Source organism: Natrix helvetica, assembly GCF_964273705.1.
Source record: "Natrix helvetica genome assembly, chromosome: Z".
In the NCBI taxonomy this organism is placed as follows: Eukaryota; Metazoa; Chordata; class Lepidosauria; order Squamata; family Natricidae; genus Natrix; species Natrix helvetica.
In genome coordinates, this window is record NC_138554.1 from 140,338,945 (window position 1) to 140,364,816 (window position 25,872).

General features: G+C 48.3%; 2 protein-coding genes across 8 annotated transcripts in view; both read right to left on the reverse strand.

The window, feature by feature from the left end:
• LOC309381542 (uncharacterized protein) overlaps positions 1 to 25,872 on the reverse strand; it is a 137,487-nt gene that overhangs the window by 24,476 nt on the left and 87,139 nt on the right. For 6 of the 7 annotated variants that reach the window (XM_081932672.1, XM_081932673.1, XM_081932676.1 and 3 more), the window contains 2 exons: positions 25,474 to 25,620; positions 19,143 to 23,072 (listed from right to left, as the gene is read on the reverse strand). In XM_081932672.1, coding sequence (XP_081788798.1) covers positions 19,143 to 23,072; positions 25,474 to 25,620 — 4,077 coding nt within the window. The remainder of the gene's footprint in view (positions 1 to 19,142; positions 23,073 to 25,473; positions 25,621 to 25,872) is intronic. The other variant, XM_081932674.1, reaches the window with a different exon arrangement.
• LOC309381805 (uncharacterized protein) lies at positions 7,865 to 10,588 on the reverse strand (the record flags this gene model as incomplete). The annotated part of the gene is made up of 3 exons (XM_081933088.1): positions 10,099 to 10,588; positions 8,806 to 9,990; positions 7,865 to 7,899 (listed from the first exon to the last, which is right to left on the reverse strand). Exons 1-3 carry the CDS (start codon positions 10,247 to 10,249, stop codon positions 7,865 to 7,867), a joined length of 1,371 nt encoding a protein of 456 aa, XP_081789214.1. The 5' UTR covers positions 10,250 to 10,588.

A 25,872-nucleotide genomic window follows, 5' to 3' on the forward strand; every position in this document is an offset into this window, starting at 1 on the left:
CCCCTCTTATAGCATGCTGACTGGGGGATTCTGGGGGTTGGAGTCCTCCCCTCTTAACGCATAGCTGGATGGGGGATTCTGGGAGTTGAAATCCTCCCCTCTTATAGCATGCTGACTGGGGGATTCTGGGGGTTGGAGTCCTCCCCTCTTAACGCATAGCTGGATGGGGGATTCTGGGAGTTGAAATCCTCCCCTCTTATAGCATGCTGACTGGGGGATTCTGGGGGTTGGAGTCCTCCCCTCTTAACGCATAGCTGGATGGGGGATTCTGGGAGTTGAAATCCTCCCCTCTTATAGCATGCTGACTGGGGGATTCTGGGGGTTGGAGTCCATTCAGCTTCAAGTTGCCAAGTTATTCCTTAGACCTTGAGCAAAGCTGGCCAAAACATCCATCCACCTCTTCTTCTGGCTTCCAAAAAATATTGTATTACACCAAGTAATGTAAATTGCATGATCTTTCCTAGATGGATGACTGTCTCGGATTATATGACACCTTTGATATTCAGAAGATGATTTTTAACCCCACAAAGTGCTGGGCATAACAGTATTTTATCGCATCGAATCAGATCTTCGCCCTCTATATGAACGCACTAAACGAAATTGCAGAAATTTTTAAAAGGGGAACAAAAGGAATAGGCAACTCTTTCACCAAATCCTACTTGTACCGAGTTCTCGTTCAGAGCAAAATGGATCTTGCAAAAGGATCCCAGTGGGAATCTACTCATTCTTTTTAAATAAAAAGAAAAAAGAAAAGAGGCCGGATGGGGTTATGCAACCGATTCAAGGCAATTATTCCCATTTGGGGGCATTTTCGAGTGGATAAATCAAAGGAGCTCAGAGGGAATTGGGGGGGGAGGGGGGGATTGGATGTCCTGGAAGGGAGCATTGCTGTTGCTGTGATTATGAAGCAATTATCACAGGGGGCAAACCTGGCATTTCACGATGCAATTCCACCTTCCGGAAAGGAATCCAATCAATGGGACTTTTTTATTTCGGTTTGCAAATGTCAGTTCTGGGAAGGGAGGGGAGGAGGGGGAGGAGGAGGAGACAAGGGGGCAGATGTGGCTGGGGAGATTTATGGAGGGAGGCCCAGGCCCTGGAGAGGACAAGGGGAGGGGGGAATGGGGAAGGGGAGGGAAGGAAAAAGAGAGTGGGGAAGGAAGGAGAGGAGGGAGGGAGGAAAAAAAAGGAAGGGAGAGTAGGAAGAGGAGGGAGAAAGGAAGGAAAAAGGATGGGAGGAAGGGAGAAGGAGGGAGGAAAGATGGAAGGGAGCAAGGAAGGATGGAAGGAAAGAAGGAGGAGGAGAAAGAGAGGAAGAAGGATGGAAAGAAGGAAGGGAAGGTGGGAGGAGGAGGGAGGGAGGAAGAAAGGAGGGTGGGAGGGAGGGAGGATGGAAGGAAGGAAAGGAGGAGGAGGAAGAGGGGAAGAAAGGAAAGGAGGGAGGGGGGTTGGAAGGATGGAAGGAGTGGAAGAGGTGGAGCAGGAAAGAAAGGAGAAGGACGGAAGGATTGGGAGTGAGCAAGGAAAGATGGAAGGAAGGAAAGAAATAGGAGGAAGAAGAAAGGAAGAAGGAGGGAGGAAGGAAGGAAGGAAAAGTAGTAAGGATGGAAGGAGTGGAAGAGGTGGAGCAGGAAAGAAAGGAGAAGGAAGGAAGGATTGGGAGTGAGCAAGGAAAGATGGAAGGAAGGAAAGAAATAGGAGGAAGAAGAAAGGAAGAAGGAGGGAGGAAGGAAGGAAGGAAAAGTAGTAAGGATGGAAGGAGTGGAAGAGGTGGAGCAGGAAAGAAAGGAGAAGGAAGGAAGGATTGGGAGTGAGCAAGGAAAGATGGAAGGAAGGAAAGAAATAGGAGGAAGAAGAAAGGAAGAAGGAGGGAGGAAGGAAGGAAGGAAAAGTAGTAAGGATGGAAGGAGTGGAAGAGGTGGAGCAAGAAAGAAAGGAGAAGGAAGGTAATGGGAGGTGGGGGACAGGAAGGAAAGAAGGGAAGGAAGAACAGGAGAAGGAGGGATGGGGGAAAGAGAAAGGATGGAGGTGGGGAGTTCTAGTCCCACCTTAGCCAGGAAAGCCAGCTGGGAGAGCCAGTCCTTCTCTCTCAGGCCAACCCACCTTGCAGTGTTGTTGTGTTAGGGGGAAAATAGGAGACCAAAATCATGTGTTCAAGGCCTTCCCTCTTCGAACTGTTCTTCTAAAAATTATATAACATTGGGATCCAAATAAATAAATGAAAAATAAAGAAATTGAAATAAATTGAAAAATGAAAGAAAGAGAGAGAAAGAGAAAGGAAGAATGAATGAAAAAGAAAGAAAGAAAGAAAGAAAGAAAGAAAGAAAGAAAGAAAGAAAGAAAGAAAGAAAGAAAGAAAGAAAGAAAGAAAACACTTCTTGGGTGAAAATCAGGCCTTACAAAAGAAAGCCCTTCCACAAACTTCTAGAAGAAAACCAAATAATCACCCCAAGACAAAGAAATAATATCGAAGGGCAGAAACTCAGCATTCAGAAAAAATTCCCTCATCTTTTAATATAGCAGAGGTCAGGGAACGAAGGCCCATTTATGACTCGCGGACTTCAACTCCCAGAATTCCTCAGCCAAAGCCAGGAATTCTGGGAGTTGAAGTCCGCAAGTCATCAAAGGGGCCCTGATTTCCCCACCTGTGATTTATTTACCTTACAATGGCTGCTTCAATCCTTTGGTAACAACTCTTACACACAGACCAAAAAAAAAAAAAAATCCCTGACAAACCAGTCTACGGCTAGTCCTCGACTTACAACCGTTCATTTAGTGACCATTCCAAATCGCCCCAGCAATTTAAAAAAGGGACCGGGGGCTGTTTTTCTCTCACTTACGACCACTCAAACTTGAAAGTCAAGATTCACATAACCACCATGGGACTCACTTAACAATGGCGTGGATTCACTTATCAATGTCAAAGCCAAGTCAAGGGGGAAGCTGGATTCACTTAACAACCGTGCAACTCACTTAATGCCATCAAGTTGCTTATCAACCTCAATGCCAAGTCAAGATGAAAGCCAGATTCTCTTAATGACTGTGGAACTCGCTTAATGACAAAGGTGATTCTCTTATCAAAGTCAAAGCCAAGTCAAGGGGGCAGCCGGATTCACTTAACAACCATGGGACACAAAGACAGCAATTCATTTAATAATTGAAAGGCCGTAAAATGGGGCAAAGCTTACTCTGCAATTGTTTCACTTAGCAACAGAAATCTGGGGCTCCGTCGAGGTCGTATCTCAAGGACTGCCCTTGTTGCTGCTGTTGTTTTTAAACAGGTCTGACATGGAATTCCCAATCCCTGCTTGGAGAAACTGGCTTTGTATAGCTTGCAATCCGCACAAAAGCTTTGCGGTTTCTTTGCACAATAGACAGCACAAAGTACATACACAAAAGCTCCACAAAGCTCAACAACCCCCCTTCTCTCTCTCTCTCTCTCTCTCTCTCTCTCTCTCTCTCTCTCTCTCAGACACACACACACACACACACACACACACATACAAGGCTGAAAAAGCGAACTGGAGAAGAAGAGGTGGGAACGTGGCTGCACAATTGCGAAGTTCCACACAAAAGGCCTGGGGGCTTTCGGAAGAGGGTGGCGCCTGGTTTAATGGGGGGGTGCAAAGAAAGAAGAGAAGAAGGAAGGGAGGGAGGAAACAGAGAAAGAGGGAGGGAGGGAAAAGAGAAAAAAAAGAAAGGGTAAGGAAGGAAAAGGGGAAGAGAAAGAGACAAGAAGAGCAGAAGGAAGGGAGGGAAGAGAAAGGGAAAAAGGGAAGGGAAGGGAAAGAGAAGGAAAAGGGGAAGAAAGAGACAAGAAGAGAAGGAAGGAAAGAAGGGGGGGAGGAAGGGAAGGAGAAAGAGGGAGGGAGGGAAGGAGGAGGAAAAGAAGAAAGGAAAAGGGGAAGAGAAAAAGAGAAGAAGAGAAGGGAGGAACAGAAGAAGGAAGGAAAAGGGGAAGAGAAAGAGGAGAAAAAAATGAAGGAAGTTGAAAGAGAAAGAAAAAGACAGAAAAAGAGGAGGAAAGAAAAAGGACAAGAGAAAGAGAAAAAAAGAAAGCAGGACAGAAGAAGGAAGGAAGGAGAAGGGGGAGGGAAAGAGAGAAAAGAGAAAAATAAGAAAGGAAGTTGAAAGAAAAAGACACAGAAAGAGAAGGAAGGAAACTGAAAGGGAAGATAGAAAGAGGAAAAGGGGGATGGAAGGAAGGAGAAGGGAGAGAGAAAGAAAGAGGAAGGAGAAAGAAAAAGAAGGAAGGAAGGGACTGAGAAAGGAATTGAAAGTGAAAAAGGAAGGAAATGAGGAAGAGAAAGGGAGGGAGGGAGGAGAGATAGGGAGGGAGGGAAGGAAGGAAGGAATCCAGGTTTCTCCAGCCGCCTCAGATGGATGTCGTCTCTCGTGCGCAAATCTAGGTCACAATGCACAAAATGGAGGGCAGGTGACAGACGGCACCCCGGAGCGCCACAACAGCACAACACAAAAGCCCCCTTGTGTGCAAAAACGGCAGCCGCAAATAGCTTCCTTCCTCCCAAAGGACTCCAACACCCATGGTCCACCGGGGATCCTTTTCAAAGAACGCCAGCCGAGCTCGGAAAAGTTGTTTGGAAAAGCAGGTTGGGGATTTTTTTGTGGGTGGAGAGGGTGGGTTTCCCCATGAGGGATCCCTTTTCGGCACCTTTTGGGGTCCCCGAGGATAGAGATCCCACGGAGGACCTAGTCGATCCCCAGATCTGCTTTTCATCTGAATTAAATTAAACCTGGAGTTGGGAATTGGCGTCTGGGGACCGAAGCAGGATCGGAACCCAAAACCAAGGGGAAAAAATAATAATCCAGATTAACACCTTCTCCTTTACTTCCTGAAGGCATTATTCGTTTTATGACCACAATTCAGCCCATGTCTGCTGCTAAGCGAGACCATCATTAAGTGAGTTTGTCCCATTTGACGAACCTTTGACCAAATCCATGCTATCTCCAACTCTCTTTGCCCCAAAACACAAAGTCCTCGATTTACAGCCATAATCGAGCCCAAAATGTCCATTGCTAAATGAGATGTTTGTTACATCAGTTTCGCTCCATTTTATGAGTTTTCTGGCCGCATTGGTGGATTTTAAGAAACGAGCAAACAAAAGTATTTTGTTTTTCAACTTTTATCCACTCTCCAAATCGGTGAAGGCAGTTGAAAATCAGAATAAATAAAGGCAGTCCTCGACTTATGACGGTTCACTTAGTGACCATTCCAAGTTACAACAGTGTGGACAAAAGGGACTTACAGCTGCTTTTGGCGCTTATGACCATTGTAGCATCCCTGGGTGAACTGACGTTCAGATGCTTGTCAACTGACTCACACTTATGACGGCCGCCACATCTGGAGGGTCAAACGATCCCCTTTTGCGACCTTCAGACCAGCAACGGGGAAGCCAGACTCACTTAACAACCAGGTGATGAACTGAGAGATCACCGTGATTAGCTTAACGACCGCGGTCAGAAAACTCATAACAAGGGGCCAAATGCCCTTAACAAATGCCTCGCTTATCAACAGAAATTTGAGATTCCCTTGTGGTCGTAAGTCAAGGACTGTCTGCATTCTGGATGTTATTGTGTAAATGTTTACTTTTGCATTTCTGAGCGAAGGGAGGGTGATCGTCTCCGTCTGTCGAAACATCCTTCTTCCTCCCTCAAATCCCCAAACTGACCTCCTGGATAACCAATCCTTTTTTTTTAATTTTTAATTATTAGGACTTCCTTGAATTTCCAAAGTAGAAGAAAAGAGAAACAAGCAAGATTAGAAAGATTGGGAGTGGGGAGATGAAGAAAAAGAGAAGAGAGAGGTAGAGAGGGAGGGAAAAAGAAAAAGGAGAAAGGGAAGAATGGAAGGAAAGAAGGAACAAAAATGGAACAGGGGGAGGAAGGAAGGAAAGAAAGAAGGAAGGGAAGAGAAGGGAAAGAGAAAGCAAAGGGAGGGAGAGAAAGAAGGAAGGGGAAAGAAAGGAGAGGAAGGGAAGAAGATGAGGAAGGAGGAGAGGGAGGGAGAGGAGAAAGGAAGGAAGGAGGGGAGGAAGAGGAAAGAAGGAATGGAGAATGAGGAAGAAAGGGAGGGAGGGAGGGAGGGAGGAAGGAAGGGGGAGGGATGGAAGGAGACGAGGGGGAAGGGAGTGGAGGAGGAAGAGGAAAGAAGGAATGGAGAATGAGGAAGAAAGGGAGGGAGGGAGTAAGGAGATGAGGAATGGAGGGAAAGGAGAAAGGAAGAGGGAGGAATGGAAAGAGAGGAGGGGGAAGGCAGGAGAAAGAAGGAATGGGGAATGAGGGAGGGAGGAAGAAAAGGAAGGAAGGGGAAAGAGAAAGAAAGCGAAGGAAGTAGGAAATAATGAAAATAGAAAGGAGGAAGGGAAGTAAAAAAGGAGAGGAAAGAGATGAGAGAACGAAAGAAGGAGGAAGGAAGGAATCAAGAAAGAAAGGAAATGAAAAAGTAAGAAAAATAGAAAAATAAATGACTTCTGATTTCTTTGCAACAGAGAGAAATAAAGAGCAAAATCCGTCCATCTCTTCCTCCGAGTTCAACCTTCATCCTTCCCCTAATTCTCTCTCGTTCAAACCATCCAATCATCCCCACCCCACCCCAACCCCCAAAATTCCAGATTTTGTCTGTTTCCCTTTTGTGGCCGGGCGCCCCCAAGAGAGGCTCCCCCATCACCATAGAAGGAGTCCAGGCCTTGAAGGTGAGGGGCGAGAGGAACGCAGAGGAAACGACCTTCCTTTGTTCTCAGCTGCTCCGAGGGGGAGAAGCTTCCCTGGCTCCGAAGGATGGAAACTCATCCGAGGAGGATCTGCTTCGCTTGGGAGACCCATCCTCCACTGCCTGAGACACCGAGGCCCATCAATAGCCAAATCAAGCCAAAGTGGAGATCCTCAGGAAGGTGCTGGGAGGGAGGGAAGAAGGAAGGAAGGAAGGAAGGAAGGAAGGAAGGAAGGAAGGAAGGAAGGAAGGAAGGAAGGAAGGAAGGAAGGAAGGAAGGAAGGAGAAGAGGCGGGTGGGAGGAAGGTGGGAAGGGGAGGAGAAAGAGGGAAGCGGAAAGCAAGGAGAGGAGAAAGGAAGAAAGGAAAGAAGGAAGGAAGCTGGAAGGAGAGGGGGAGCAGGAAGGAAGGAACAAGGGAAGGAGGAAGGAAGGTGGGAAGGGAGGAAAGGAGAAGTAGAGGAGGAAAAAAGGAAGGTAGTAAGGAGAAACAGAAGGAAAAGGAATAAAGGAAAGAGAGGAGGAAGGGAGGGTGAAGAGAAGAAAGGAGGAAGGAGAGCAGGAAGAAGGAACAAGAGGAGGAAGGAAGGAAGGAAAAGAAGAAGAAAGGAATGGAGGAGGGAGGGGGAAGGAAGGGAAGGAGAAAGGAGAGAAGGAAAAGGGAAAGGAAGGCTGGAAGGAAGGGAGGAGAGGAAGGAAGGAAAGATAAAAGGAAGAAGAGCAGGGGGAAGGAAGGGAGGGAAGAAGGAGAGGAGGAAGGAAAGAAAGGAAGGACAAGAGGAAGGGAAGAAGAAGGAAGGAGGGAAGGAAGGAGGAAGAAGAAAGGAAGGAAAGATGGAAGGAAGAAGGAAAAAGGAAGGAAGGGAAGAGGGAAGGAAAGAAGGGAAGGAAGAAGGAGTCTTTTCTGTGTCTTCTCCAGCTTTTCCAAAGCTGCCATTCCTCACCCGACCTTCTCCAGAACCTCCTTTGAGGGACCTTTCAAAAGTCCAATTTTTCGCTCCCAACCTTTTGACTTTCCTCCAAGAAAAGTTCATCCATCGTCTAATTTTAGACCTCTCCTTCCCACCTCCCTTGTTTTTCAGGTCATACCCAAAAACACAGAACCAGGGGAGCATTAATAACCAGGGAGTCTCGTTTTAGAGCGAGGAGGTCGTTAAGGGGGACAGACGCTCTTTAAAGCAAGAGCCGAGAAGGTTCAACATCAGCTTCAAAAGCTCTCCAGGAAGCCACTTCAAGGATGGGAACGAATGCCGGAGCTTCTGCTATTTTTCCCCCAAAACGTTTCCAACACCCCACAATCCCATTTGCTGTTTTAAAAAAACCCAAACCCTCAACCACAAAAGACGTTCAAAACTCAGCAAAACTCAGAAACCAGAAATAAACCCTGCACAAACCAGCTTAGGAAAAGAAGAAAAACAAATTAATTTTAAAACAAAAGATCTCTCTTTATATTCGTCCCTGTGCTGCACATTTCTGCCTCCATTGACCCAAAATGAACCGACGGGATCTTGAGGTCTAGAAACTTGACTCGAAATGCTGGTTCTTGCTTAGAAGGGAAAGATGGAAACCCACCCACCCCACTTCAGCTTAGCCACGATGACAGCTGTCACCCTGGTCAGGAAGAACAGCAGGGCTGTGCTGGCCTCATTAGAGTCATTCTCCACCTACACACACAAACACACACACCCCAACAACACAAACGCATAGCCCCTCTGGAGAGAGGAAGACACAGGCACATGTGGGCAGCATACACACTTCAGCAATACTCGTTTTAAAGTTTTTTCCTTGTTGGCATCCTGCAACAACCCCGTAACTCGGTCTTACGACCGGAGTAGGGCGGCAGGGAAAGTGGGGAAAATGCAATGTGGGGAAGGGGGAAGGGAGTTATTAACTCTCTGAGATTTTGACAGACCCCCTTCCCCTTCCCCAGCCAATTCAACCCCTTCGCCTCTATTGTTCAGCCTCTTTTTCAGTGAAAAGAAAACCAGCCCTCCTCCCGTCTGTTTATAAATTCTCTCCAGCCAACCCGCTCGGCTTCGCTCGCCCGCCCGTGGGAAAAAAACTCTGAACAACATACTGTCATGGGGTCTCTCTCCTGGCCGGGAAGATGGAGAGCCGAGGACGCTTGCAAAAGCCTCTTTGCCCAGCCCTGGAGAACTTCTGCCTGCCTCCACGGCAGGGATAGCCCCACTAACTTGGCCATGGCTCTCTTTGGAGGCTGCAACCTCTTGCTCTCCTTTTTTCTGGTCGCTCGTCTCCGGAATCAGCGACAGTTTAGGATGGAACGAACCCGGACTGCCCAGTTCTCTCTTGAGGGTGTCGCTGCCACCGCCGCCATTCTGCTGGTCCCTCTTCTTCTCCTCCTCCGTGGGGAGGAAAGGCTCCTTCACGATGGGGCAGAGGGGGGTAGCATTGACCTGACCAGGATGGTGGGCAGAGGTCTGCTCTTCAGAGACGGTGGCCGATCTTTTCATCGGTGCGCTTAGTTTGCGAGGTGCGACGCACTGAGAAAGGATGCTCGGTGGGGACTCCCGGTCAGGAACGGTGACCGGCTCGGGGTATTTGTCCACCAGGTTGAGGGCGGGGGGGACGGACAAGTGGGAGCATTCCGACATGGCGCGCCGCATCGCCTTCCGCTGGGTGCCCCCCCAACTGGGAAAGCTGCTATCGGGGGCCAAGTCCAGCTTCTCTTCCAGCTCCGCCAGAAACCTCTCGTCTTCTGTCTTGGGGAGAGTGCCGAACGGGCTGCTGCCCTTCCCATCATCCTGAGCCAGCTCGACTGTGGTCGTTGGCGGTCCCAGCTTCGGCGCAGAGCCGAAACCACTTGGGAGCGAACCGTCCTTGAGGAGATCCACTGGGCTGTGGGTAAGGGCTCCGTTCTTCGACCCGGTGGCTTCGGACAAGACCGGGTTGAAAGTGGGGGTCCACGCCCGGATCTCTGGCTCCATCGGGCGACTCAGGGGGTCTTTTGGTATCTCTGGACAGCCTTTGGCGTCACCCTCTCCCGACTTCGACCCAGCTGCCTTCTCCTGATCGGTGATACCTCTGTTAGGTTCCAGCACTGGAGACCCCTTCAGGCATCCAGCCGGCTCCGTCTGCAAGCCGGCCAAACCGAGGATGCTCAGACTGTCTCCGGAATGGCTCTTCTCAGAACCCTGCATCCACTTCTCAAGGTGACCTGAGGCTGGCTGGCATGGCTTGCCTGGCGCCTCAGTTTCCCTTTTGTCCTTCGAGACGGTTTTGAGGTCCTTCTCCAGCTTTCCTTCGAAAAAACAGAGCTTGTCTTCATCAGTGAAGCCAGTGCTTTTCCCCAGCCCATCCTGACGTGGCCCCGCCGGGTGGACGTGGAGCCCGATCTCACTCAGCTTACCTTCTGTCCGCTGCCATTCGAACGCAGCGGCGCCAAATTCCTTTGGTGTGCCCATGCAGGCAAATGTGTCCGTAAAGCCGTCGGTGTTGGGGTTTTTGCACAGCTGGCTGTATTCAGTGAGGGGCGCAGGGGACTGGTTGGAAAGCGACATCGCTGCCTGCCTGCTCGCCTGCTGCTCCTCGCCCGTCTCCGAGCTGGAACGCCACCCAGCCGGGCTGGCGGGCGCCGTGATGCGGTGACGACACACCAGGCCCCCCTGTGGTCGCCTTGCAGCGAGCGATCCTTCATACTATCACCGCTCTCGTTTGAAACGAGCATTTGTGCAAAACGAGCATTTTAAAAACTAAAGTTGGGGGGATCTCTCGCTAGCCGTACGGGGAAAACGGTGTGCGGCAAAGGGCTATTATCTTTTAAACCAGGGTTACAGAAGGGAAGGACGACAGCATGGTTTAATGCCCCAGGTACGCAACACAAGGACTTGAAATCTCCGTTTTTCTTTTCTCTTTCACCCCAAGGACCTCACATCACTGTTTTTCTCTTTTGTGTAACCACGAACAAAAGACGCCATTCAGAAAAAACCGTTGAAAGGAAACGGGTGTCCGAGTGCTCCGTTAAATGAAGATTTAACGTGTGATGTTAACAGAACATTGAAAGGGGGTTCTGTTTTGCTGGGACAGCTGCGAGAGTGGCGGGACGTACGGTACAAACAAATAACCCACAACAACAATTGGGGCACCAGCTTTTTGCAAAGGGAGAAAAGGTCCGGAGGGAGGGAAGGTTGAAGTTTGTGACAGATGGTGCCGCTTGTGTGTGTTTCCGCTACAATGGCTGTACATACGAGGAAAAGACTCCTGCCCAGACCCCCTTGAGCAGCTGCAGAGAGATGGGGAGGGGATACAGGCAGTCCTCAACTTACAGCTGTTCATTTGGCGACACAGTTAAAACGGCCCCGGAAAAAGCAACTTAGGACCGGTTCTCGCCCTTACGACCATCATAACATAATCAAAATTCCAGCACTTGGTCATGTGTTTGCAAGAGTTGCAGCGTCCTTGGGTCAGTTATGAGCTTCTCAAAATCAATAAGGGAATCCACTGGTTTAATGACTGCATGGTTCACTTAACGACTGCAGGAATCTAGATTTGCTTAACAAAGGTGGCAAGGGAAGGTCATAATATCGGGTGCGACTCATTTAAGGATCTCCATGCCTGGCAAGGGAAATTCTCATCTCCGTTGTGGTCGTAAGTTAAGGATTAACTGGAGGAGGAGAATGAGGAGGGACGCTAATGCTTTCATGCAGGTCAAGACACAGGCAGTCCTCGACTTACAACTGTTCAAAGTTACAACAGCACTGAAATAATTGACTTGTGACCATTTTTCACACTTATGACCATTGGAGCATCCCTATGCTCACATGATCAAAATTTAGACGTTTGGCAACGGTTGCAGTATCCTCTGGCCTCAAATAATCCCATTGTCCGACTTTCAGACAGGCAAAGTCAATGGAGGAGCGAAATTCATTTAACGACTGTTTTACTCTCTTAACAACTGCAGCAATTCACTTAACAACTAAGGGACAATGAAGGTAATGAAATCGGGTGTGACTCACTCAACAACCAGCTTGCTTAACAACAGCAATTCTGCAATGTCAGCTGGGGAAGCCAGATTCGCATAATGGCTGCCCTGATTCGTTCAACCACCACAGGGGTTCACTTAACAACCGTGGCAAAAGAGAGCAGGTCACTTAACAACCATGGGGGGAGGGGAAAGGTCGTAAAATTGGTAGCGACTCGCTTAACAACCGCCTTGCTGAGCAACAGAAAGGGTCATAAGTCGAGGACTGCCTGTAATGGTATTAGGGGTGCCTTTGGAGAACCTGAATTCTACCTGGCCGAAAAAAGGAAAATCTGTTTAACTGGAAGGGACAAGATGGCCCACAATTCCCCACCCAGTGGTCCTCGACTTATGACCATTTGTTTAAGGACTGTCTGAAGTTTCAACAACCCTGGAAAAAAAGATTTACGGCTGATCCTCACATTTACGACCATCCCTCTTCGCATGATCAAACGTAGCAACCTGCAGGTATTCCTCAGGGAGGGCAGGCAGGCAATCGCTCTCTGCGACCTTCCATTTGCTTATACCGGGAGTCCCCAACTTCGTTTAGCGACCGCCCCAAGTTGCAACCCTCATGAAACGAAGAGATTGATAACCACTCCTTGCACTTACAACCATCAGGGCATTGCCCTCAGGGTCAGGCGATCAAAATCCATCTGCTTGGCAACGGGCTCCTATTTGGCGTCCCCAAAACCAGGCCAGACGTAAGTCAATGGGAGAAGCTTCGCTGAACGTCCGGCTGGCTCACTCCATGAACCTCAGGGAGTTGCTTAACAACCATGGCCAAAAAAAATCGGTTGCAAGTCACTTAATGACCACTTTGCTTAGTGACCGAAATATGTGGTCGTACGCTGAGGACTGTCTGCATTTGGCATTTTGAGGTTGTATACCACCTGCATCTTCCTCCCCCCAACCCCTTTATAATACCTCCCCTCTCCTTATCATAGAAATCTTCCTTTTGTCTTCTTCCCGCCAGGCGCCATGTGCCTGGATTTAATTGACTTTGAAGCCGGAAAGCACAGCTCAACCATGCTGTTTAAATACTGGGTGGGTGGGAGAAGGGAAGGGGAGCGCGGCAACACACACACACACAATGCCTGCCACACTCACAACGCCTGGCGGTTTGTTTGTAAGGAGCTATTTTTATCCTGCCGTGGCAGGAATGTGGAAAAGCAGCCAGCCGCGGGACAGATAGTGCGGAAACCAAGGACTGGGTGCAGGGAGAGAGAGAGAGAGAGAGAGAGAGAGAGAGAGCGAATGAAGAGCTTCAGAAGTGTGAAGTTGCGTAGTCCTTTACACACAATGCTCACACACACACACACACACACACACACACTGGCGTTCCCATCCACCCACCCCCACTCAAGAGAACTCTCCCTTGGGATTCCAGGTGCAGACTAGGCGCAGACTTGTTTCCCGACTCAGTGGATTGTGACGTTCGCCGCAGAGGAGTCTGGGTATTCCTCGATTTACGTCCACAACTGAGCCCCACGTTCTCATCCGTAAGTGAGATGCCTGTTCCTTGAGCTTGGCCCCACTTTAAGACCTTGCTTGCTGCTGTTGTTAAGCAAATCATGACAGTCGTTCAGTTGGCTGCATGACGGGTAAGCGAATCTGGCTTTCCCCATTGTCCAAAGGTCGTAAAATGGGATCACGGGACCCCGGGGACACTGCCACCGTCATAAATACGAGTCGGGGGCCAAGCGTCTGAATTTTGATCACGGGATCCTTGACGGTCCCATAAGTGTGAGGACCAGTCCTAAGTCCCTTGGCTCAGAGCCATCGTTACTTGGAGCAGTCGCTAAAGGAGCGGTCGTAAGTTGAGGACTACCTGTGTATGCAGTGGGGCAGTCATGTGACCGCCCTAACGAATACACGCCAGTTTTGATCACGTAACTTGGGATTTGTGTGATGGTTGGAAGTGCGAGGACCGGTTCTTTTTTTCCAGGGCCATTGAAACTTCAAACAGTCCTTAAATCTGTAAGCGTTTTTGAAGGTTGTAAGCATAAAAAACGGTCATAGGTAACTTTTTTTCAGTGGTGGCGTACATACGGCTGAATGGTCACTAAACGAAAGTTTGTAAGTCTAGGGCAGGGGTGTCCAAACTTGGGAATTTTAAGACTTGTGGACTTCAACTCCCAGAATTCCCCAGCCAGATTCCCCACAAGTCTTAAAGTTCCCAAGTTTGGACACCCCTGGTCTAGGGCTACCTGCAAACAGAAGGCCAGAGCAAGGCTAGAGTAAAGCAAGTCAAAAGTGGGCAGAGGAGTGGAATAAGAGCCCAGATATTGGACAGCCATTTGTCTGAAGCGATGTAGAGTTTCCTGCCTAAGCAGGGGGGTTGACTAGAAGACCTCCAAGGTCCCTTCCACCTGTTATTCTAGTCTATTCCTACTTCTATTTTATTCAGAATTCTATTCTATTCTACATTCTATTCTATTCTCTATTCTATTCTATATTTTATTCTATTCTATATTCTATTCTATTCTACATTCTATTCTCTATTCTATTCTATATTTTATTCTATATTTTATTCTATTCTATATTCTATTCTATTCTCCATTCTATTCTATTCTATATTCTATTCTATTCTATATTTTATTCTATTCTACATTCTATTCTATTCTCTATTCTATTCTATATTTTATTCTATTCTATATTCTATTCTACATTCTATTCTCCTATTCTATTCTATTCTCCTATTCTATTCTATTCTACATTCTTTTCTATTTTCTATTCTGTTCTGTCCTATTCTATATTCTATTCTATTCTATATTCTATTCTATATTCTATTCTATATTCTATTTTATTTCCTATTCTATTCTCTCCTATTCTATTCTTTTGATTTTATTTATCCCGATTTGTGATTAGTTATAAAAAAAGCGGCGAACATGCTTCTTTCCTCCTCTTCTTCCTCATAACAACAGCCCTATGAGGTGGGATGGGCTGCAAGAGAGAACAACTGACCCAAAGTCACTCAGATGGCCTTCGTGGCTTATATAGAACTAGAACTCACCGTCTCCCGGTGTTTGGCCGGAAGTCACCCAGTCCGCTTTCACCCCTAAGGCAAAACTAGAACTCTCTCAGTTTCTAGCCTGATGCCTGAAGAAGTAGACCAAAAACGGAGGCCTGAAGTTCTGGAGAACTTCTAAGGCCTTCAGAGTTTGAAGCCACTCTGTATGGAACTTATGGCTGAGGATAATGGGCCTTGTGAGAGGCAGAACGATGGAGAGATGGACCCCACGGAGCTCAAAAGTCCATCTTGGACCAACTGCTGCTTCAACACACTGCGGTTTCTGTTGTGAGTTGTTACTTCCCACCCACGGCAACTTGCAAAGTTCCTATTTTTGTTCTGCTCTTCAAGCTAATATGGATTCTGTGCAACACACACACACACACACACACACACAAACACCAGCAGCCAAGGAATGGTTTCCAGCAAGGTCCTCCGTGCACCCGTTTCCAAGGCAACCACACCTTGGAAGATCTCCTGCAGGTCCACCAAAACCCACGTGCGATGAGGTGGCACCATGTGAGTCAACTAGAAGAACGCTAACGGATAAATTTAGGGAGGGGGGGTTGCATTGCGGGGCTCTGGCTTCACAGCCACACTCTAGATCGGACAACCCTCACTGGGAAGGGGGGGAGGGCAGAGGAGATGGGAGTCAACTGTTGACATCTGGGGGAAAGGAGATCGGTTTCATGTTTGAAGTTGGAGAAGGTCTCTCTTAACGCTTTGATCCTCTTCCCTGTTTGCAGAAGAGCAAGTGGACCTCAACTCCCGGAATTCACCCACAGACCCTCAGTGGTGCATACGTCATGCATTCAACTTCCAAGCTATTGAGGTATGGCTGCCCACCTCCCAGCCTTGAACCTACGGGAGCCTTGGCAACTTTACGATGGGTGGACTTCAACTCCCATAAGTCCCCAGCCACCATACTTTAAGAAGGGTGCACTTCATCTCCCAGAATCCCACAGTCAGCAAGCTTTAAGCTACATGGACTTCAACTCCCAGAATTCCCCAGTGAGTAAGGTTTAAGCTACATGGTCTTCATCTCCCAGAATTCCCGTAAGGTTTAAGCTACATGGACTTCATCTCCCAGAATTCCCGTGAGTAAGGTTTAAGCTACATGGACTTCATCTCCCAGAATTCCCCAGTGAGTAAGGTTTAAGCTACATGGACTTCATCTCCCAGAATTCCCCAGTCAGTAAGGTTTAAGCTACATGGTCTTCATCTCCCAGAATCCCACAGTCAGCAAGCTTTAAGCTACATGGTCTTCATCTCCCAGAATTCCCGTAAGGTTTAAGCTACATGGACTTCATCTCCCAGAATTCCCGTGAGTAAGGTTTAAGCTACATGGACTTCATCTCCCAGAATTCCCCAGTGAGTAAGGTTTAAGCTACATGGACTTCATCTCCCAGAATTCCCCAGTCAGTAAGGTTTAAGCTACATGGTCTTCATCTCCCAGAATCCCACAGTCAGTAAGCTTTAAGCTACATGGACTTCATCTCCCAGAATTCCCCAGTGAGTAAGGTTTAAGCTACATGGACTTCATCTCCCAGAATTCCCCAGTGAGTAAGGTTTAAGCTACATGGACTTCATCTCCCAGAATTCCCCAGTCAGTAAGGTTTAAGCTACATGGTCTTCATCTCCCAGAATCCCACAGTCAGCAAGCTTTAAGCTACATGGTCTTCATCTCCCAGAATTCCCGTAAGGTTTAAGCTACATGGACTTCATCTCCCAGAATTCCCGTGAGTAAGGTTTAAGCTACATGGACTTCATCTCCCAGAATTCCCCAGTGAGTAAGGTTTAAGCTACATGGACTTCATCTCCCAGAATTCCCCAGTCAGTAAGGTTTAAGCTACATGGTCTTCATCTCCCAGAATCCCACAGTCAGTAAGCTTTAAGCTACATGGACTTCATCTCCCAGAATTCCCCAGTGAGTAAGGTTTAAGCTACATGGACTTCAACTCCCAGAATTCCCCAGTAAGGTTTAAGCTACATGGACTTCAACTCGCAGAATCCTACAGTCAGTAAGGTTTAAGCTACATGGTCTTCATCTCCCAGAATTCCCGTGAGTAAGGTTTAAGCTACATGGACTTCATCTCCCAGAATTCCCGTGAGTAAGGTTTAAGCTACATGGACTTCATCTCCCAGAATTCCCCAGTCAGTAAGGTTTAAGCTACATGGTCTTCATCTCCCAGAATTCCCGTGAGTAAGGTTTAAGCTACATGGACTTCATCTCCCAGAATTCCCCAGTGAGTAAGGTTTAAGCTACATGGACTTCATCTCCCAGAATTCCCCAGTCAGTAAGGTTTAAGCTACATGGTCTTCATCTCCCAGAATCCCACAGTCAGTAAGCTTTAAGCTACATGGACTTCATCTCCCAGAATTCCCCAGTGAGTAAGGTTTAAGCTACATGGACTTCATCTCCCAGAATTCCCCAGTGAGTAAGGTTTAAGCTACATGGACTTCATCTCCCAGAATTCCCCAGTCAGTAAGGTTTAAGCTACATGGACTTCATCTCCCAGAATTCCCCAGTCAGTAAGGTTTAAGCTACATGGTCTTCATCTCCCAGAATCCCACAGTCAGCAAGCTTTAAGCTACATGGTCTTCATCTCCCAGAATTCCCGTAAGGTTTAAGCTACATGGACTTCATCTCCCAGTATCCCCCAGCCTGCAACCTTTAAGAGGGATGGACTTCGACTCCCAGCATCCCAGTGAGCAGGGTATTATGGGTGTGGAAGTCCAGACGTCCAAATTGTGTTACCTAGAGAGTATACATTGTGCGTATTGTTACCGAGGGCCCCAGCCATCTCCGCTTCCTCACCAGATCCAAACTGGTAGCTGGAATCAATAGAACCAGTATAACCCAACCTTCCAACGTCCTCATCATCTTTTTATCTGAATGTGCTCAACAACAGATAGTCCTCGACTTACAATGGTTCATTTAGTGACTACTTGCAGTGGCACAGAGAAAAGTGGCCGTTTTTGATGCTTACGACCAGCTGCAGACTCCCTGTGGGTCACAGGATCGAAATTCAGGCCGTTTGGTAACAGACTCACGTTTATGACAGTCGCAGTGACCTCCTTTTGCGACCATCAGAGCAGCCAAGTCAACGGGGGGGGGGGAGCCGGATTTGCTTTACAACCGTGGTGACTCACGGAACGACCATAGGGATCCCCTTAACAACGGGGGCAAGAGAGTTCATCCAATGGGGCTCATGAATGTCTCGCTTAGCAAAAGAGATTGTGGTCGTAAGTAGGGGACCGTCTGTACAACATAGTGTAAGGGAACATTTTTGACACCTTTACGTTAAATATTATTGTTGTTGTTGTTGTTACTTTTGACACCTCCCTTCCCCGTGCATAGAAAACTCACACAGACTCACAACTCCAAAGAGCAATTACGTGCAGAAAACACAACTTGCTCCCCCCCCCAAAAGGCGACAACTTCGGGGTTGCGACCAATATCAAAGATGTGACAGGATTCCCGCAGATTTCTTCCATGCAAGCTAACGTTAAAGTGTTGTTGTTGAATGGTCTACACAAACACACACGCACAAATGCACGTCTCACTTAGTGACACAAGCTCAGATCTAAGTCTTGCTGCAAAATGGCACCTCAACCGTACCTCGTTCAACGTGAATTGGAATCTCCTGGGGTTGAAAAAGGAGGGGGGGGGGAGGTCCAAACCAGGCCACATGGCCACCTTCAAAAATCTCCAGATGAACGGAGAAAGGCCACCATGAAGGAGAAACTCATAGACTGGTGAGATTATGGACCTCTGGCTCCAAAAATGTTTGGATTCCAGAGGAAACCACAACCCACTTCAAGGTTGGACGGTGGAATTGTCTTCTACTCTGATTTACTACAGTGACTCAAGGATCTGCTGCCATGGATGGTACGAGATGTTCCTCAGAATCCATTTGGGGTTTTCTGCTGGAAGCACCTACCCTAAAGGACAGGATGAAGATTTGAAGTTGCGTGGCTAACAGCCAATGGTGGAACCAAGTAACACAAGAACGTTTGACCTCCTAGACTCCAACTGAGCAGGAAGGTATCCACTGCGTCAGCAGGTTCCTTAGCTAGAGGGAGGTGGCCCAAAACCTCAGCAGAACTTTCCAATTCCACAGGTTCCTTCCCTTGAGGAGCGCTCAAGATTAGTGACCACAAAACACACACACACATGGGCTCAGAAGCACACACAAGACAGAAGCTTTAGGGTCTCGGCTCAGTTCCAGAACAGGGCGCGTTAGAACGGTGACGCAAAGCAAGCTGGGTTCTCTAGGACAGCCTGGAACGCGGTCATGCCAACGAGGTTAGGTGCTCATGCCAACACAACGAACATGGAGCACGTTCTCACACGCCAAGCTGGATGGAGGGTGCACAAACAGGCTGGCAGGCCATAACCACAAGCACGTACACACACCTTTGTCTCGCCTGTGGAGAAGAGGGCCTTCGGGTTTGGGAGGTCTTCTCCTGCCTTGGTCTGGAGCTCCATTCTTCAGGGAAGGGAAAGACGATGGAGGAGGAAACCCTCTTGACTTGGTGGGTCTCATGTAGCCTTTCATCAGTGGAGGAGCTTTGGCCCGGTCTGCTTTCTTGGTCTCACCCAGAGGTCCATGGTCATCACGATCAGCGACCACGGGAGAAGTTGACGTTTGTGGTTCTCCAGCTTCCGATCTCAAGTTTGGCTCATCTTGCAGTTCTCCAAGTTGTCCTGTCTCCTCTTTGCTTGTTGGTTTGAGGAGAAGGCCTATCTTGGCCAAGTTCTTGTCTTCTGGCACCAGATGATCAAAGGAGAGGCCACTTCCTCTCACTTCCTCCAGAAGGACATCCTCCAGGACCTTATCTGTCCTTGTCGTACTTCCTAAGCTGCCCAGACACTCAGAAGGCCTCACTTCATCTTCTCGTCTATCTTCTGCTAACACTCCTGGCTCTGAAGTTCCATCACCGAGGACAGTCGTTATAGTTTGAAGAGCTGACACTTCCTTCTCGGATCCCTTAAGAGTTTGCGTCTCCATAGGGAGGCCTTCAGCCATCAGCTCAGGAGCCACCTTTAGCTTCTCCGCCACCATTTCTGGTGAGCCAAGTCCTTGTCTTTTGTCTCCAAGGTCCATTCCTCCAGTTTGCTTTTCCATTTTGAAGAGACGGTCTGCTGGAGTCCTCTTGTTCTTCTTCCTTTTCTCCCTGATGTCATCCCCAGCTTTCATGACGAGGGAAGCTTCCGCCTCTTGACCTTCAAGCTTGGTCAAGTTCTCCTGCAGTTCCTCCAGAATCTTCTGCTCCCCTGGCGTGGCGTCTTGTAGGAATTTGGGAAGAAAAAACTGCTCCTGGCTTGGTTCGTCGGCCAACTTGGTGAAGTGTTCTAAAAACGGACAGGTGGGACCTCGAGTTTTGGAGATGGCTTTGTCAAGAGGTCCAGCTGGGTCAAAGACATTTGTGAGGTCCTCTTCCCAATGCAGTTGACGTCCAGAAGGGAAGCTCTTGATGTTCTTGTTTTCATCTACAATCTCCGCTTCTTCTACAGTGAAGCTCAACCCACCAACCCTATGAGGTTGTTCACGGTTGATGTCTTCCTTAGTTGGTTGGGTAACCACAGGTTCTTGAGGGACAATCAAGGTCTTCTTACTTTTCTTCTCACCACTCTTCTTTTGGGGTTTTGCAAGTGGGGTTTGAAGATCTGGAAGATCAGGGACCCCATCTTTATTCTCACTGGAAGCTGTTGATGCTTTGGTCTTCATCTTCCTCTCATCTTCTACGAATGTCCCGGTGTCTAACCTGCCCAGCAAATGGATAGGTTGTTCCAAAGTAGGCATGTCTTGTCTACTCTTTCCTTTCTCTTGTCCTCCAAACGTTTCCTCAATGAAGAGCTTGGCAGAAACCTGGTCTGTAGGTTCTGGATGCTTGAGGAAATGTTCTGAGTCCTCCTTCTTGGTGTCATCAGAGGTGGGGACCTCCTCAATCTTAACTTCTTGATGATCTCCAGAGGGCTTTGCCTTCATCTCCAAGACCTTAGGAGCTTGGAGACTTTGCCGGTCAGTCTCGTGTTTCTTAACTTCATCCAGGACTAGAGGGAGGACAACATGTGGCTTGGGAAGAACTTCTCCAGCTTCATCTCGGCTAGCTTCCTGCCCCTTAGATGATGCTTCTTTGGTTTTAGGGACCTCTGCTGTTTTGGCAGTGTTGGCTTTCTCCTCCAAAGGGGACAGCTGTTCAAAGTCAACCTTCTTCTCCTTTACACCTATCATTTCCAGTGGTTTTTCAGCAGGGGCTTGTACTTGGCTGGCACCTGGAAGTTCTAGCCCTTGATTCTTCTTCTCAGGAGACTCTTTGTTAACTAAATCGTTTTTCTTTGAAGACACAATCCAATCCAATGTCTTCTCCAGTGGTGGTTCTCTTGAGGGACCTTTGTGAGCTGTCTTGCTTTTCCCATCACTGCTTCTCTTCTTGGATTTGTTGGTGGCCCACATGAAGGTGGGATCTCCTCCAGGGGAGCTCGCCAAAGTCGGCCCCTTGTTTTGATTCGGCCCGCCCATTTCCTGGCCTTGGACCATTGATTCCAGGAGAACCTGGCCTTCCATCTGCTTTCCAGGGGCTTCCAAGATGAAGGGATACGCTGATGGAGGAAAGTCAACCCTTTGACCAGGTCCAGCTGGAGAACTTTTGATATTTTCACTCAAGGTGACGGAAGGAGGACTTGATTGCTTCACACGGTCTGTAGCATCCAAATGCTGGCTGGTAACTAAAAGAGTAACCCCATCTTTTGGTTCATCTGTTCTCTGTTGGATTTGGTCAAACATCTCATGATCTCCAACGGGAGAGAAAAATGGTTGTCTGAAGGAGCTTCTCTCCTCAGATCTTCTGCTCTTCCCCATGCTAGATCTCTTCTTCGGCTTCTCTCTCACTCCTGGAGAGGTGGAAAAATTATCTTCTGGATTCCTGGTTTTCCAACCGATTTCACCCGGGCCCTCAATGTCTACAGCCGTTGAAGCTTTGCTCAAGCCAACGTGCAACTCCGGCTCTGGGACATGCTTTGCCTTCTTGCTTTTTCCATCACTGCCTCTCTTCTTGGGCTGGTCGTGTCTCAACTTGAGACTGGTTGGATGCTCTGGGGGGTGGACACCAAAAAAGTCTTCCATTGGGTTGGTGAAAAACACTGGGCCACCACCAGGGGTCTCAGCAGCAAACAAGGGTTGGGCTGGATCTGACTTGGTTTCCACCACGAATGGAGTTTTGGCAGAATTAAAATCAGATCTTTGGCTCTGTGGTCTTTCTTTCGGGATCTCTGAGACATCTGTGCCGTCTTCTCTGTTTTGATGAAGAGAAGAAGTCCCTTCTTGGGTTGGTCCGGCCAGTTTTGGTTCAGCTGGTAGAGTCACATCTTCCTTGTCCTTCTTTAAGACCTTCTCGAGTTTTTTGGGTGCCTCCACCAACTCTTCGTTCCTTTCAAGACAAGGAAACTCTGGAGCAACCTTCTCGCAGGCAACCCCGGGATCTAGAGACTGGACCTCAACTTTCTGCCCTATGGTAGAGTGGGTCTCCAAGGTTGAGGCGACAACGTTTGAGTTCTTCGGAGTCGGAGGCCCCAGCTGTGCCCTTTTCTCAAAGGGACCTACTTCTTCAGGACCAGGAGGAGGAGAAGTTGGACTTGACGTCTTCTTCTGTTCAAGGTGGTGCTTCGGAAGCTCGTCAGAAAGTTCTTTCATTGCACTTTTAGGCTGCCATGCCGAGCTGTCGTCCACAGCCAATTTGGCTTGGCTCAATTCTCCTGGTCTGGGATCCAATGAAAGTTTGGAAAGTTCTTCAATCTTCACAGGAGGAAGGTATGGAAGATGTTGTCCTTCCAGTTGTTGTCCTCCTTTCCTGAGCTTCTCCTTTCCGAGAACTTCTGTGGAGGCCCACAAGACCTCTTGAGGACTTTCCTGGAGAACCTTTGGAGGTCCGCCAGCAGCCGGCGGGCTTCTTAACTTCTTTGAGTTGTCCTCCCACGTTTCCGCTCCCCGTGGCTGCTGCCCTTTCTTCTGCTTTGCTTTCTTCTTCTTCTTCTTCAAGGCGGCCGACGCGTCGAGGTCCCATCCCTCTTGCAACACCTCCCTTGAACCTTCTGCAACTTCAAAACCCTGGCCAGCTCCCTTCCTCGGAGATCTCTTGCCACGGGGAGAAGTTCCACCGGTGGAGCCAAAGTCAGCCACGAAAAATGAGTCCCCACCTCTAGGGCTGTGACTCTTCATGGTTGGAGAACCTGCAAGTTGGTCTTCTGGAGCATCTGCCAGAGACATCTGGAGGGGTTTCGCTCTGCCAAACCTGCGGTGGTCACCGGGTTTGTGAGCGTGTCTTATTTGGGCGGGAGGTCCACCTGGAATACAGGAAGGTCACTGAAGGACAGAACCCACCAAGAACCAAGAATCATGTCTCCAAATGTTTACACTGCAGGCAACGTCTACTTAGACTGGATCATTTTGGGAGGGGAGGGGTTTAAGCTAGATCACCCGTCAAGGATCAGATTTTCTGAAGATTTCTTACATCTACCTCAATCATCTTCACTGTCCTCACCACTCTATGTTCAGCCTTCCTGTCCGAAGCTGTAACGCTTCCCAACCATTCATCATCTCCTTTTAACGACCCCATAATCCCTTGTGGGGGTGGAGTCTGGGCAACTGAGTGGAGCTAATGTTTTAATGGCCGGATGCCATTCCTGTTGCCAGTGCAGAATTCTGTTCAGCAGATATATTCCCAGTGTGGTCAGAGAGAGAAATATCTGCCTCTACCTAGGATTGAACTCACAGCCTCCTGATTGTGAGGCGAGAGCTCTACCTCTAGGCCACCACCCAACTCCATCACATCTACCTCAATGAATAACCTTTTTTGTCATTTTATTTCCCCCGATGAGCGCACTGGCCCCAGCAAAATGCAATTTGTTGCCTGCTCTCCAAAAAATGTATACATCTACACATATACATACATAACTCCTAGACACATACTAGAAACACATTATACATATTATATCTGTCCATTTTGGATATGTAGAGGAAAGAGGAAACTTGAGAGTTCACCAGGTTGATGTTATATAAAACAAAACTGGGATTCGGATCCACGAAGACCCCCTCCCAGAAGGTAACAAGGAAAACTGGTTGTGGAGAGGATGTATAGCGTCCCAAACAATCATTCTGAAGCATTGCTTATATGTCTTGGACAGAAGGAAGTAAACTACCAATAATCTTTTCCACTGTCCTCACCACTCTGTCTTCAGCCTTCCTGCCGAAGCTGTAATACTTCCCAACCACTCATCATCCCCTTTTAATGACCCCATAATCCCTTGCGGGATGGAGTCTGGGCAACTGAAACGGAGCTGAGTTTTTATTGGCCGGATGCCCTTCCTGTCACCAATGTGGAGTTATATTCAACAGATTTATTCTCAACGTGCCCAAAGAGAGAAATAGCTGTCTCTACCTAGGATTGAATTCACAGCCTCCTGATTGTGAAGTGAGAACTCCACCTCCCGAGCACCGCACCACTCAATGCTTCCCAAACACTGTCCTCACCACTCTCTCTACAGCAGGGGTGTCAAACTCGATTTCATTGAGGGCTGCACCAGGGTTTTGTTTGAGCTTGGGGTGGCCGAGTGTGGCCAGGGTGGGCGTGACCAGCGTGACGTCACACATCGGGCTCCGTTTTCAGCTCCTGCAGCCCTCTCCAAATGAAAACCGGAGCCCGGGTGGACTGCGTGCCCCCACCCGGTCAGCCATGTCTACCTGTTCCCCCCCCCCCGAGGACAACCACAGTCCTGATGCGGCTCTCAATGAAATTGAGTTTGACACCCCTGCTGTATAGAAAGTGGCGAGGAGAGGGATAAAAAGATCTAACAGAATAAACAGGTGTCCTTAAGTTTCCATAACTCAACTTTATAGCTTTCAGTGGCTGCTCGGGGATAATGGACATTGTAATCCAGTGGTGGTAGGTTTGATGAAGGGCTGAACATCTTCACTTTGCTAAAAAGGTTTTCCAGATTTAGGTTGTCCCTTTAACCAGGATCCAGACCTTGAAAGCTTCCACTTCAGAAGACCAGCATACCGGCAAGCTAAGACGTCTGAGATACAACTAGAAATCAGATAGGTACACAGGAGTAGACTGGACAATTGTTTGTCCAGGATGATATAAGGTCTCCTGCCTCGGACAAGGGGTTGGACTTAGACTCCGAGGTCTCTTCCAGCCCTAAGACTCTATGGCTCTTCCTGCAGGAGTGGAAGTCTCAACTTAAGGGAAGAAACCTTTTTCCTGTTCTTCCACACAACCTATGACTCAACCATAAAAGGTCATCGAAGTCCCCCGGAATATCTGAATCTCCCAATGCATCCCAGAGTTCAGAAGATGTATTTAAGGGGAGCGATGGACAATATACGGAACATCCTCTCTCACCCAAGTGCAGGCCAATGTCGTTAACGGACCTACTACCCAAAGGTGTCCGGTTTCAGGAAATAGACTGATGCTCCTCAGAAGCCCAGAGAAAGAGGTAGATCAAAACAAGGTATTTGGAACTGCGTGAGACACAGGTCTCAGGGCAACTAAGGTAGGACATCCAGTTTCGGTGGACAACGTTAGCAGGGGCAGGGAGAAAGCAGTGAAGGTGTTGTAAGAGCCACCTTCCAGGGAAGAAGACCTGAGGTTCCCCAGCAACCAAGAGAGGAAAGCTGCAGGATGGAGAAGGAAGGGGAGGCTTTCAGAAAAGGTTCAGCTTCTACTTCTCCACAGATACTCACCCCCTTGTTCTGAAGGCAGCTTCTCTGCAGTCGGCTCCACGGGGTGGGCAGGTATTTCTTGAGCCTTGGCCAACGTGGACTCTTCAACCAAGGACCTTGGAGGATCCACGTGGGGCTTCTCCCCAACGTCAGGCCCCGTCGAGTCTGCTGAAGACAAAAACCAGGGTGAGCACCACAAACCCAAGAACTTTCTCCAGTGGCCGGAAGCTTGATGGTCCTGTGGTCAAACTCAAGGTGGTCTTGCCCAAAGAGATGTTCTCCAGAGGTGCTGGAAGAACCGTCTCCAGAACTTCTGGGCTTCAAAGAATCCTGATAAGAAGCAAGAATCACAGTTGTTTACACAGGTGGTTATTGCAGATCCTTAGTGTTTGGAAACCTATTTTGGATGATGAATGAAAA